The sequence below is a fragment of the Coptis chinensis genome, chromosome 5 (genome assembly GCF_015680905.1).
Source record: "Coptis chinensis isolate HL-2020 chromosome 5, ASM1568090v1, whole genome shotgun sequence".
Lineage (NCBI taxonomy): Eukaryota > Viridiplantae > Streptophyta > Magnoliopsida > Ranunculales > Ranunculaceae > Coptis > Coptis chinensis.
Genome location: NC_141460.1, coordinates 53,702,859 through 53,718,251, shown reverse-complemented (window position 1 = coordinate 53,718,251; position 15,393 = coordinate 53,702,859). Strand labels below are relative to the sequence as shown.

The 15,393-nt window shown below is 34.4% G+C and overlaps 1 protein-coding gene across 1 annotated transcript; it reads left to right on the top strand.

Moving 5' to 3' along the window:
* The first annotated feature begins 4,933 nt into the window (after window positions 1-4,933).
* On the top strand, window positions 4,934-14,956 carry LOC147497945 (zinc finger MYND domain protein). The gene is made up of 7 exons (XM_086560193.1): window positions 4,934-5,645; window positions 7,569-7,709; window positions 7,797-8,162; window positions 8,452-8,694; window positions 10,887-10,979; window positions 14,160-14,360; window positions 14,463-14,956. The coding sequence occupies exons 1-7, from the start codon at window positions 5,316-5,318 to the stop codon at window positions 14,673-14,675; spliced, it is 1,587 nt and encodes a 528-aa protein (XP_086416319.1). The 5' UTR covers window positions 4,934-5,315; the 3' UTR covers window positions 14,676-14,956.
* The last annotated feature ends 437 nt before the right edge of the window (window positions 14,957-15,393 follow it).

The window sequence follows — 15,393 nt, the reverse complement described above, 5'->3', positions numbered from 1 at the left end:
ATGATATTTATGATTAATTAATTCTATGTGTATCATATTGTGATATATCAATATCTACTATCTATATACTAAAGCAGAGATCTCTAATGAAGGATTTTCTCTCTTATGTGGCACTCTAATATGAGAGTTAGTTTTTTTCTTTGTCATATGTGGCACTCTAATATGAAATATAGTCTTTTCTAATAGGCTACAATACTACGTACATGGAACCTCTTTGGAGAGTTTGAGTGTATTTATAATTCTTATATTTAGAGAGTTTGAGTGTATTTTCAATTTTTATATATTTGATCAAATAAAAAAAAATTGCTAAAAAATAGGTGATTTATAAAAGGTAATTTCCTATTACGAATCAAATATTTTTTGTGTTCCAATTTTTATATATTTGATCAAATAAAAAAATTGCTAAAAAATATGTGATTTGTATAAACTAATACCCTATTACAAATTATACAATTTTAGTGTTTATGATAAAGTACCGATTTATTTCGAATATATCTTTAACACGGCCTCATAACATAGTTAAAAACAATTATACAAAAAATAATATCACAAAATATATAATAGAAAATGAAAAAAAAATTAAACAAAAATAACGGCAAAACAATAATTAATAGAAAATTAGAATATGGATACAACTGCATTAAACTAATCTCAAATAATAATTAACTGAAAATCAAAACTTGGATGCAAATATATCAAACTAACATAAAAAAAATAATTGTCGGAAAATCGGAAACTGGATGCAAATGTATTGAACTAACCTTCAAAGATTAAATTATCGGGAAATCGGAAACTGGATGCAACTGCATTGAACTAACCTCAAAGAAAAATTAATTATAAATTAGAAACATGATGCAAATGCATGGAACTAATCTTAAAAAATAATTAACGGAAAATCAAAAACCAGATGCAATTGCACTGAACTAATCTTAAAAAATAAACGGGATGCAAATGCATTGAACTAACCTCAAGAAATAATTAACAGGAAATCGGAAACTGGATGCAAATTCATTAAATTAACCTCAAACAATAATTAACGGGAAATCGGAAGCTAGATGCAAATGCAACTTTATAAAATAATAAACGAGAAATCGGAAACTGGATGCAAATACATTAAACTAATCTCACAGAATAATTAATGGGAAATCAAAAACTGGATGCAAATGCATTGAACTGATCTCAAAGAACAATTAACAGAAAATTGGAAATTAGATGCAAATGTATTGAATTAATCGAAAAAAATAATTAACGAGAAATCAGAAACTGGATGCAACTGCATTGAACTGATCTCAAAAAATAAAGGGTGAACTAGTATTACCCCCTCACTAGATGAGCCAATTAGGATTTTCCCCCCACTAGATGGGAAATTAGGGTCTCCTAATAAACACAACAAAAAAATTCGGGTCAACCCACTTGACTTTTTTTTTTTTGTGTGTATTTAGGGAGGAGACCCTAATTTCTCATCTAGTAGGGGGGGGGGGGGATCCTAATTGGCTCATCTAGTGGGGGGGGGTAATACTAGTTAACCCAAAAATAAATAATGGGAATTGGAAATTTGATGCAACTGCATTGAACTAACCTCAAAATATAAATAACGGAAAATCATAAACTTGATACAAATGTATTGAACTAACCTCAAAATATAAATAATGGAAAATCATAAACTTGATACAAATGCATTTAACTAACCTCAAAACATAGTTGGGTTATATGTTGTGGGAATGTCTCAATAAGTATAGTTTTGCATTTAAAATGGTGTTTATTTTATCTCTTTTCATATGATTGGGAACTCATTGCTATTCAAGTAGCTTCAATATCTATGAACTTCACCTTATTAGGCAATCTCACAAAACTTTAATCAAACTTATTTTAATAAACAACAAAATGAAGTTGAAGGGTTTTTATCAAAGGTTGGTTTTTTTTTTTTTAAAATGGAGAGTGAGGTTTTCACGTTATAAAAAATTTGGTTGAGTGATAAATATAATATTAATATATAATAATTCTGCATATTTGCAAATATTTTTTAGAATAATTAATATAACATCACCCGTTCGTAGATAATCTTTGAAGATTCCACATAGTGAGTCATGCATAATTTAAATAATAATTAATGGGAAATTGAGAACTGGATAATCTTCGATGATCCCACATAGTAAATCAAGCATAATTTACTTTTTATGTCATGTTTGCAAGGACACTGCAGATGGATTAGTAGAAGTTGGTATTACACACCACATTGGATAATTAAAAGGAAATTAGAAACTAGATTCAAATACATAACTGAGCTCAGAGTAATTAAAGGAAAATCAGAAACTTTATGCAACTGCAATAAACTAAACTCAAAAAGTAATTAACTAGAAATCGGAAACTGGATGCAATTGCATTAAACTAAAGTAAGATAATAACTAACGGGAAATTAGAAATTTGATGCAAATTATTGAAAAATATTTAACGGGAAATCGAAAACGGTATGCAAATACATCAAACAAACTTCATATAATAATTAATGGGAAATCAGAAACTAGATGCAAATGCATTGAACTAAACTCAAAAAATAATTAACAGAAAATCAAAAACCGAATGCAACTGCATTGAACTAACCTCATGGAATAATTGGTGGGAAATCGGAAACTAAATGCAAATGCATTGAAATAATCTCAAAAAATAATTAACGGAAAATCAGAAACCGGATATAATTGCATCGAACTAACCTCAGAGCATAAATAATCAGAAATTGGATGCAGATGTATTGAACTAACCTTAAAGAGTTATTAATGGGAAATCGGAAACTGGATCTAAATGCAATGAACAAATCTCAAAGACTAATTAACGAAACATTGAAAAATGGATGAAACTGCACTGAACTAACCTAAATGAATAATTAACGGAAAATTATAAATTTGATGTAACTGCATTGAACTAACCTAAAAATATAATTACGGGAAATCGGAAACTTGATGCAAATGCAGTGAACTAACCTCAAAGAACAATTAACATAAAATCAGAAATTGGATGCAACTATATTGAACTAACATCAAAGAATAATTAACGAAAAACCAAGAACTGGATGCAACTGCATTAAACTAAAATCAGAGATTAACTAACAGGAAATCAGAAATTGGATGCAAATGCATTGAAATAACCTCAAAAAATAGTTAACTGAAAATCGGAAGTCAGATGTAATTGCATTGCATTGACCTCAAAGCATAAATGTCCGTTTTTTTAGCCTTCTCACATGAGTAATTAGGAGTAATTAGGAACCCAAAACGAAAGTGAGTTTATAAAAATAGACTCTTACATGTATGTAATTTGTATAAAAATTGTAAACTATCGAACTAACCTACAAAAACAATTAATAGGAAATCAGAAACTGGATGCAGATGTATTTAACTAAGCTCAAATAGTAATTAACGAGAGATTGGAACCTGGATGCAAATGCAATGAACTAATCTCAAATACTAATTAACGAAACATCGAAAACTGGATGCAACTGTACTGAATTAACCTTAATGGATAACTAACGGGAAATCATAAAGTGGATGCAATTACACTGAACTAACCTCAAATAATAATTAACGATAAATCGAAAACTTGGTGCAACTGCATTGAACTAACCTCAAAGAATAATTAATGAGAAATTAGAAACTGGATGCAACGTACTACATTAAACTAACCTCAAAGAATAATTAATGGAAAATTAGAAACTTGATGCAAATGCATTGAACTAATAACCCTAAAACATATTTGTATTATATGTGTGGGGACTAAATGTCTCGAAAAATATAGTTTTGCAGTTTTAAATAGTGTTTATCATAAATTTTTTATTGTGATTGGGAATGCCATGCTATTCAAGTAGCTTTAATATTATCTTTACTACATTAGACATTCTCACAAAACTTCAATCAAACTTCTATTGTTAAACCTAACAATAAAAAGAAGTCGATGAGTTTTATCAAGGTTTGATGTTTCTTTTTTTATAGAGAGTGGTGGAAGAAATTTAAATGAGTAATTAATATAATTATCATATCTCATAGCTATGCATAGTTGCTAATATTTTTTAGAATAATTTAATATAACGACACTCGTTCGTAGGACACGTTCATGTGATAAATTTTTACAAGTAGGAGTAGTGTATTCTTTGAGGATATGGAAACAATCAATCTGTTTTAGTGATTTGTACACTTTAGTACATAAGTCGAGCGGTGATGATTTACCGCTAAATCACCATAAATCAAATAAAACTATTATACAAGCTAGATCAAGTTTAAGATAATTTCATTTGAAAATTAGGGATTAATATCTAAACCACAAAGTGAAGAGGCTATCTTAATTTGATCCCTTAGTTTCCAAGTACTTATGCACTATAATCGCTGTTCATTAACGTATTTCGGTTTATTTTCAATAAAAATATATTCTGATTCGAAAATTTGCCGCTAAATCACCGTAAATCTAAAAAATTTATTATACAAGCTATATCGAGTTTAAGATAATTATATTTGAAAATTATGGATTAATATCCTAAACTACAAAGTGAATAAGTTATCTTAATTTGATCCCTTAGTTCCCAAGTACTTATGCACCATAATCGCTGCTCATTAACGTATTTTGGTTTATTTTCAATAAAAATATATTTTGGTTCGAAAATTTATGTGAGACATTTTGTAAAGCCTTTTCAGCACACAAAATATTTAATAGATCTCGGGCCCGGGTCCAAAATCTAGCTGTTTACTAAATCTTCGATAGATATCGTGATATAACATGATATATAACGATATTTTGTATTGTGCCTCTAATTACAAAATTAGATATATCTTTTCTTTATAATTAGTTGTAGAGTACTGAGATTAAAAACCGGCCTTAAAACCTTGGTACATATTAAATACTAGAAAACTGCCTTGGCGGAAATCTACGTTGTTATATTGTAAAGATCAACGTTAAAAACTTGGAGAGAAGAATAAGAAGATGATGGAGGGAGATTTCAAGATGAAGTGTCTTTATTTCCCCTTCATCTCTTTAGCTTACCGTTCTTGAGAGTAAATGTCATCACAAAATAACCATGTAAAAACTCAAAACCACATAACTAACCCTTAAATTTGCATCGTAATACAAGTGAGCCCGATCTAAATCTCACGGTCAAAACTGAACCGTGAGATTACTCTCTCAATGACTTTTCAACACAATCAAAATTCTAACGGTAAAATCTAGTATCACATAAACACACGCTCAAAACCAAACAAACCCAACGACCAAAACAAAACCAAAAAAATCCCACACCCGTCTTCTCTAATAAAAATTTATATCTTCTGCAAAGAAGCATGATGTTAAAAGTAGGACTAGTATTAATATTATGTTGGTTTTTTCAAGGGGTAAGTTTTGGAAACGGATTTAAAGTACCATTTAGTGTTAAAGATGTGTTACCAATATTACCAAGAGAAGTATCATGGCCAGTGTTGAATAATTTACATACAGCTGTTGATTTATTACCATCTTTGGTTGGTTCAATTGCTCCTAATAATGGGACTATTAATTGGAAAGGTGCTTGCTTTTATGGTAATGAAGCTACTTTTGAGTTTACTAAAGGGGTTGACCTTGATGATGATGGGGAAGATAAGAAGAGTTTGGGTGGTGGTGTTATCCATCTTCAGGTATATATCCGAGTTAATTTAATTACGATGAATGCAATTCGACATAATGGGATTGCTATGTTAGTAGTACTTTTGAACTTGTTTGTAGTTTTGGATATAATTTTATTAGAGTGATTGTGGGGGACTTGTTTTGGAGAATTTTGTTTTTAATAGAGTGAATTATAGCTAATATATAAAGGGGTTGAATCGTTTTCACGGGTTGGAGGTTGGGGAATAGTTTTGGTTAAATGAGCTGAGAAGTGAGAACCGTCTTAATTGATTAAGCTCAAGTAGTATTATGATTGCGATTCAAAATAGATGAGATTCATTTACACTAGTGTGTATACACTTGTCTGTTAACAAGAATGTATAAGACATGCTTATTGTAGTTTTTGGTTTAAGTCGTATAACCTTTTTTTTAGTGTAAAGTAAGTTCAGAGATTTGATAAGCGTGATTTTGGGGATCTTTGAGTATAAAGAGGTTTCAAGTTTGATTTTTTGTTTTTCTTCAAAGATAAGTAAGTTCAGTAGGAGTTGTATATCACCAATTCCTACACATTTAGCTTAAAATGTATGAAAAATATAGGAGTAATATTACTGTTTCCTAGAGCTGTGTATTGTTCAGACTTCAGCGTGCAAGTTGAAATCTAAAACAACAACAGTGTGTCTTAAAAAAATGAGCATTGCATTTTACTTCTCACAACTTGTATCGGTGTAAAAGTTCTTTTACAGTTTTATAGGTCTTAAAACATTATTAAGTTGTGGTAGTATGACTAATACTGTTATAGAAAGACATTTTTTCTTCTCTAGGAACTACATCTCACACTTGTTTCTCTATAAGAACTATATAAATTTCAAACTAATTTTATCATATAGTTTATTCAGTGCTTTAGTCGGAGTAAGGAGGATGGACCACTTTGTTACAAAGTAAAACTTAGGATAATCTGTAGCACAATTTAGCAATTGGGTCACTCTAAGGTAGGACCATTAAAAACAGTTACTGAATTCAAGTGGGAGATAAGATAGTCTTTATTTTATTTTGTTTGTAGAGTACGACCCATATTGATGGAATTAGTAATGGTAATTGTTTAGTAACCTAGTCTACTCAGTAATTCATATTATAGTAGGATTTTTTTAGTAGTTGGTTTCTATTTAGGATTCCTAGGAGCTCAAGGATTGAATTGTATAAATAAGACCTTTGGTTTCACAAATTAGTTGGTTGATTTATTGAGAATATAGTAGTGATTTTCAGATTAAAAGTGCGTTAATTTTAGGTTTTTCAAAAATCCCCTCTTTCCATCAAATTAGGGTTAGAATTAGCCTTAGTTTATCATTGGTGTGTTGATTGAAGTTGCTTTTGCCTTTAATTCACATCACATATGTTTACGCAGGATATAGAATCAAGAAGTATATTACAGCACCAGACTACAAAGTTCTTCCTCTGTGAACATATATTTGCAGCAGTGGAAATTTATGTAAAAATGACTCATGACAAACTAATGATATCAAATTGGAAGTATATTAGAGTACAAGACACAAAGTTGTTCACCTGTTAGTATGTTTAAATGCTCCTAAGTTGCCTAAGATGGGAGAGAACATTTTCAATGTCTGAATTTGGAACTTTTTAAGTCTCGCAACACGATCTCACCTTACTTTTCTTTGGCTGCATAGCGACCTCATTTACATGAAAGCTTTTAGTACAATTGCTACACTGGCATATATGCTTCCCTTTTTAGTGCATCAACACTGTAATTTGGCAGTCTGTAGGTTATTTGTATCTTTCACCATTTGACTACTTTAATTTGCTTGCTTACAAATATGAATGATAGTTGTGTAAGGCGTATTGCATTAGATCTTGTATGGCTTTCTATAAGGGTCACTGCCTTATTATTCACATTACTCAGACTTTGCAATTATATTCTCTCTCTTTTTTTTTCTCCTCAAACAAGTGCTGCTCACAGCTGGACCTGTATGGATCTGTATGTATTTGCAACACCCTATAGGGTGACCTGGGACTATTACTTTTCTGCTAGGGAGCATACATTGGAGATTGAGTCATGGGAAGAGCCTGCAAAATTGGAATATGTATGTTCTTCACCTTCTCTGTTGCTTTGCAGCATATAAATATAATTATGTCTGACAGAGAGGATGGTTTTGGTGCTTTTTCATCAGGTAAAGCAGCATGGAATATCTGTGTTTCTTATGCCATCAGGGATGCTTGGAACCTTGATGTCTCTGATCGATGTTTTACCTCTCTTTTCAAACTCTGGTTGGGGTCAGAACCGGAACATAGCCTTTTTACAGAAGCACATGGGAGCATCATTTGAAAAACGTGCTAAGCCTTGGATTACAATGATCAATCCAGATGATGTCCATTCCGGAGATTTCCTGGCAGTCTCAAAAATTCGTGGTCGGTGGGGTGGATTTGAGACATTAGAGAAATGGGTAACTGGTGCGTTTGCTGGTCACACTGCAGTCTGTTTAAAGGATGATATGGGAAATCTCTGGGTTGGTGAATCAGGACATGAAAATGAGAAGGTATGCTAATGGCATCTTGCGGGATGCTCATCCTAAGAATTCCTAAGAAGTAGAATAGTGAGGATCGTAAAATTATCTACTCCTTAGTGATTTCGTACCTGCATAGTTGCATTCAGATGATACTTCTATAACGAGGCTATTTGAGATTTTTTACTTTAAAAAAGAAAGAGAAGTAAAAGGTTCTATATGTTTCACTAAACTTTTTTTTATATCCTTATGATTTTTGTCTTTAATGTATAGAAGCATATAAATCATTATAAGTAGGAAGTGTGCTTTGGTTATTTGACAGGGAGAGGAGATCATAGTGGTAATTCCGTGGGAGGAGTGGTGGGAACTAGCATTGAAGGATAACTCTAATCCACAGGTAGCATTGCTTCCGTTACACCCTGACTTGCATGCAAAGTTTAATGCCACTGCAGCATGGGCTTATGCTCGGAGCATGACGGGAAAACCTTATGGCTACCATAACATGATATTCAGTTGGATTGATACCATAACTGACAACTATCCACCTCCTCTGGACTCTCACTTGGTAAGTTGCTATACAGTCTTAGATGTGTCAAGTTTCTCTAGAAGATTTTTGTGTTTATATATGATTCATGAACTGCTATCTGGCTTTTAGACCTTTTTTGTGTTTTTCAGTTGATCATTCTTGTTACAAATCATGTTTTATCGGTAAATTATCAAGTATATGGTAGATGTAATCTGACAAGAAAATAGAGTATCATGTAGGAGGAAACAACTTACAAGACAATAAGACAATGCTAAAAATAAATAAATGCAAAATTGACGTAAAAAGTGCAATGTATCAATCGTTGCTTGAAACTAGATCCCAACTAAGCATGAACTCGTGGATCTCTTCCTGGATCCCGCGTGGCGACCTTGATGTGCAGAGTAGTGCGCAATTTTGTCTCCAAATGATTACGAAAGAGACAATGCTTTGAGATTTCTTCTTTACTATAAATAAACTTATAGGGAGAGCCAAACAGATTGCAAGCCTGCGGAGACCTTAGAAAATCCCATGTCAGTCCATGTTCTGAAATATCAAAGTTGTCGTCGATAGATATTATTCTTGATTTCTCGGTGCACCCAATCACTGTTTATGGATATAATGGAACAGACAGTTGATGCTTTTCTTAGGCTGCTGATATATTTGCAATTTTGGGGAACCATATTTTCACTAATATGGTTATTTTAAACCTTGGGAAGCCAACTCAACCAGTTGAACCTCTGATTAGCATAATAGTACTCACATGAAATGAGGGCCTTGTATTCTTCTGATTAATGACTGAAGGAACAAAAATTCACTTTATTATCAATGTTGAGGATCTACCAACAGGCATTGAATACAGAAAGGAATTTCCATAGGTCTCTAACACAACAATACTCCAACAGATATTAGCAGAAAGGCAAGAAGGAAAAAGAGGAAAGATCTTTGAAAGTACAAACGTTTGGTCTCATGACTGAAATTTTCATATGTTCGCACTTACTCTAGAGACTGAGGAAAACAGAGGAGGGAGTATTGCGTGTGGATTGGGTGGGGATCTGTTTATGGCATGTATCTCCCAATCATTAAGGAGACATTGGAAAGCTGAATCCCTGGAGGCTTTTGAATCCACCTGAAGAATGATGTCTAGAATGTTGATTATCCTAATTTGATTTTTATGTGATTTCTATTTTTTTCTTAAGCGGATTTTGTCTTAAATCTAGCTGCACACCTTCCCAGGTGGACATGGTAGTTGTTCCCAGTACCTTGGGGCCAGCTCGCCAACAGTGAACTAGTGGGCCACTGTTCATCTTCTGATAATGATGACATGGTAGTTGTTCCCAGTACCTTGGGGCCAGCTCGCCAACAGTGAACTAGTGGGCCACTGTTCATCTTCTGATAATGATGATTCTTCCAGTATAAATTGCAGATTGTCCCCACTATTGATCCTCCAAGTATCTAATATTATCCTGTTTGCCATGCATGAAATGAACACTCAATTTTGAACTCTGAAGCTTCTTCATATCAGATAACCATAGGGAATAACAACCTTTAATGTCCCAACCAAATGTCTTGCATACATTCCTCGATACTGTTGCTTCTCTCTTGAGGCTTCTCAACTCCTTAGATATATCCACAGCAATTAGCCAAAGAGGACTTCATTCGTCAAAGTTTTGTTAGAGCTCACTGTCCCAGCTAACTTGATTGCGCAGGAGTTTCATCAGTGTTTCCCCATAGAATATCTCTGTAGTTCACTCAAAGGAGCGAGACAAAAACATGAGTCGTATGGGGTGAATGAGGGTTGTCTTCACTCTTTGAAATACATTGACCATAAATGTACGGCTAGTTTGTCATAGTAGCTATCAGTCTTGTTACTTTCAGTTATTGTTACGTTATATTTCTGTCTCCATACTTCCATAGGCATTTCAATTATTAGAAAGATATAGTCTTATTAGCTCCTCTTTAGGACAAATTTTGGCCATCTCAGTCATACCAATTTTGGCATCCATTCTACAGTGTCTCAAACAACTGTGACATCTACTAACTGGTCAAATGCTTTATCATGCCTCTGTAACAACACTCTACTCTTCAATACATTATCAGAAGTTAATTTTGGCTGGACCATGCAAGCATGTTTTAAGTATATTTTATATGTTTCTAAATCATTTCTACTTTAATTCGAGAGACCTGACTTTTTTTTGGTTAACAAGTTTTCTAACTTCACGCTTCCTTCATAGGTTGTTTCTGTTATGTCTATGTGGACTAGAATGCAGCCGTCATATGCTGCTAATATGTGGAATGAAGCTCTAAATAAGAGATTAGGGACAGAGGTAGACATGTTTCTTCTCAAATTATTAGGGTTTGTTTTATTTGATATTTGATATATTTTTTTTTTATCAGCAAAACAATATTTTATATTAATAATAATGAAGAAGTAGTGTGAGAGATTCACACTACTAGAATTACATCTAAACGCTACCCCTCAACCACAGACTCCCATCTAAAAATGAGGTCCTCCAATTTCAAACCTCTAACACTAGGTAAGAAACACACCCATGCCCACATTAGTGTTTTACATTTGACAATATGTTGTTGGACATCCCTAGACTCATCATCGAAAATTTGACGATTGCATTCCAACCATATGGACCATGTAACTGCGTGAACTATAACCTTTGCCAGTATCCGACCGGCAGTGGAGATTCTACCATCTGGCTTGCAGTTGAACTGCCCCATCAGACCATGTGATGCGTCACCATGGCACTTAAGAGAATGCATGAAATAATCCCATATTATTTGTGCTATTTCACAGTCCATGACCAAGTGCTAAATGGTTTCCTCCTCCTTAGTACACATGACACACCTGTTGATTAGGATTTTGCCTCTCTTTCGAAGATTATCGCACATCAAGGTCCTCCCCCATCATAAAGCCCAAACAAAGAATGAGACTTTGGTTGGAACTCTTTTATTCTAAACTTTGCTATATGGAAAATTAAGGCCTCCCAAGTGCAAAGCTTGTATCCTTTTTTCTTCGATCAACTCATACATTGACTTCGGAGTAAACGGTTGAACCTTCCCTAACCACTTCTATTTGTCATGATCTTCATTAACCCTTTGAATAGCAAGCAAATCCAGAAACTCGTAGATCTGTAGTAGCTCTCTATCAAACAAATTCCTTCTAAATTTCAAATCCCACGACTGTACACCATTATCCCATATAACATGTTGCCGAACAGTCCCAGACTTGTTACTAGAAATGACATACAAATCTTTGAAACGTTCTTTTAGAGGCATTTGTGAGCACCACTTATCATCCCAGAACATATTCTTTCGCCATTTCCAAGCTTGAAACTTAACTCTCTCCACCATATCTTTATGGTTCATGATTCCTTTCCAAAGACTGCATCCATGTGAGTGGCTGACTTTTTTAGTGAACCATCCTGTTCCGACAACTCCATATTTATCCCTGATCACATCTTTCCACAGATCCTCTTCTTCACTTCCGAAACGCTAAATCCACTTAGAAAGCAAAGAGGCCTTCACATATCGAATACGTCTAAAACCAAGTCCGCCATACTGTTTAAGAAGGCACACCCTCTCCCAAGATATCAAATGATAATGCTCCTTTTGACAAATATTTGCGCTTCCAAATAGCTAATCTTTTGCTGCATCTTTCAATGACTGAATTCCACACACTTTTAGCCTTATACCCAGCAGCTAACGGTAACCCGAGATATGATGATGGTAACGAACAAGTCCTACAACCCAAAACCATGGCCAGTGCATCTAAATTGGGGATGTCATTCACTCCATATAGGTTAGTCTTACTCAGATTAACATGCAACCCTGAGATCGCATCAAACCACATAAGGATAGCCTTTAAATTGAGCACTTGGTCTTCTCTAGCATCAAAAAAGAAGATAGTATCGTCAGCGTATTGGAGTATGGGAATACCCGGACTTGTAGCTAAAGCTCTAAACCCAGTAATCATACCATTTTCTTGAGCTTTGAAAACCATCCTTGTTACTGCCTCCGCAACAAGCACGAACAACAATGGGGATAGAGGATCTCCCTGTCGCAAGCCCTTTGTGGAGTGAAGAATCCTTCAGGGCTGCCATTGGCCATGACTGAAAAATGTGCAGTAGATAAACATGCTTTGATCCACCGTCTCCATTTAATTCCAAAACCATATCTACCCAGCAAATAGTCAATGAAGGACCAGCTTACACTATCGAATGCTTTTGTAAAATCAATCTTACAAATCAGTCCCGGTTCACCATTCCTTCAACGGGCATCAATAAGTTCATTTGCTATCAAAACCTTATCTTGAATTTGTCGTCCCTCTAAAGATGATCCTTGATATGCCCCAACCAGTTGTGCATCACACTCTTAAGCCAAAGTGTTAAAACTTTATTTGATATTTTATATCTAGAACTTTAAAGTAATCCCAGTCTTTCCCCCCTCCCCAACCTAAACGAATAATAAAATGACCATATACTCGTGTTGTTGTTGTTCAAAAAAAAAAGATAGAAAGATAGAAAGAGAGTAAAGCAACAATTTCTTAAAATGAATGATACTTGTTTTCCTTAAATGATTGGAGCGAGTACAGTAACCTTCTCTTCTTCCCTCAAGAAATCTAAGGCTTTGTGTGATTACAAGAATTACGATTCCTGGAAAATCAAGGGTAAATTTGTCAAGACAGAATCAAAAAGTTTAATTATGTTTAGATTGTAAACAATTGGGTCTGGTATTGATGATCTCCATCTTTCTAGGGGATGAAATTCAAGGAAAGCAAGACTGTTTTGAACGAGGGTTATACTGACTTGCCCCCTCCCACCCAAAAGAATAAAATAAAATAATAATTATAATAATTATAAAAATCAAAAACAAGATCCAACAGCTATGATGTGATTAAGTTTCTTGTTCACGTGAAGTAGCTTTACCATTGAAGCTAGGTTTTGGTGGGGGGTATGTCTAATTTGAAACAAACTTGGGGTGGGCTGTGGAGTAAGTTACCAAGTCAGTATAGCCCTTAAATGAATTATGTTTGTTGTCCTTAATTGACTGGAGTAGGTGGAGTAACCTTCTTTTCTTCGCTCTTTTTCGCGCCTTGCCTCTCTGCTTTTTTAGGAATCTCGATTCATGTGAAACAAAGATACTATTCATGTGGGAATCATGTTGTTAGAAACATACTATTCGCTTCTTTGGGTTTCTTGTATGGTACCCATATTTATAAGAAACATACTGTTTGAGGTGTGAATGGTAGTGTAAAATTGTGCACCGTACGAATTTATATTTGCATTGTACAGTTTAGTATGGGAAATCATTTAATATGTTATGTCCAACTTGAAATGGGTTTTGCAATGATCCCTTCCCAACCCAGGACTGCATACGTGCCCTCTTTACCTGCTCCCGCTGCAAATAAGTGTCAAACAATCAACATCTGAAATTTCTAAATGCTCTATTCTGTAACATTGGTGATGTGTAACACTTAACTAATTTCCCTTCAGGATTTGGATTTGTATGGAATTCTTGCTGAGACTGAGAAGCGTGGTATGACATTCGACCAATTACTAACTATTCCGGAGCAAGATGATTGGGTATACAGTGATGGGAAATCAACAACATGTGTTGCCTTCATTCTTTCAATGTACAAAGAGGCTGGAATTCTTGGTCCTCTTTCTAGCTCTATTCAGGTCACGGAGTTCACGGTAAGTATAGAATGTCATTCTGCATGTAGTTTGTCTCGTACATTCGATCCTATTTCACTTTATCCTTTACTGTGTTTGACATGTCTGCTTTTCTGCTCCCAGATACGTGATGCATACATGCTTAAGTTATTTGAGAATAACCGCACACGTCTCCCAAGTTGGTGTAATAGTGAAGATAGTAAGCTGCCATTCTGTCAGATTCTAGGAGAGTATCGCATGGAGTTGCCTCAATATAATACCATTGAGCCTTATGCCAACATGAATGAGAACTGCCCTTCTTTACCTTCAACATATGAGAGGCCTGTTAGCTGTTGAACTCTAAATCAGGCTCTAAGTTGGTGTTGTTTATGACCCAGAGAAGTTACTTTCTGATGCTCACTTGTATAAGACCGTTGATAATGCCCTGGGGATACTGTTGTTGCACAGGGTACCACTCTATGTATGTTCTCTTGCTACTCTTTTTCAAATCTGTACTACGTGTAAATATCTTTTTTACTTCTAATGCAGATCCATTTACTAAATGGGATGACTTCTTATACCATTATCTGTTGTTAACAATTTGTAAATAAGAAATATAACATCTAGTTTATATTGCATCCACTGTTCAATCAAACTACGTGACGTAGGAGTGAAGCATTATAACTTTCTGACTTTGTTACTTGGACATGCCATGTTTCAAAAATAATCCGTCTCGGGTACGTATCCCTGTGTCCATGACGGATACACATGGACACATATTGTATGTGATATACCTCAACCTTTGATACTTTGCCGTGTCAGACACTTCGTATCCGTGTTGGATATGGACACCCGTATCTGTGTCAATGTAACTTAGCTTTCTGATTAGTGGAATAGTTTAGGCTCCATGGGTCATTTATGAAAGGAGGGTGTTGAGCGATTGTGAACTTAGCATATGTTATCGCTAATCAATGACATTCCTTGGAAAACAAATGGAATCAAAACATTTTGGTTCAGACTTCAGAATACCCCGAGTCAGCCTGAATAAGGAGCCATTTGTTTTTGGTTTAGAATC

Coding starts and splice junctions, on each gene's coding strand:
- LOC147497945 (XM_086560193.1), top strand. CDS start 5,316: ATGATGTTAAAAGTAGGACTAGTATTAATATTATGTTGGTTTTTTCAA. Junction 7,710..7,796: donor AGCCTGCAAAATTGGAATAT/GTATGTTCTTCA, acceptor CTTTTTCATCAG/GTAAAGCAGCATGGAATATC. Junction 8,163..8,451: donor CAGGACATGAAAATGAGAAG/GTATGCTAATGG, acceptor GTTATTTGACAG/GGAGAGGAGATCATAGTGGT.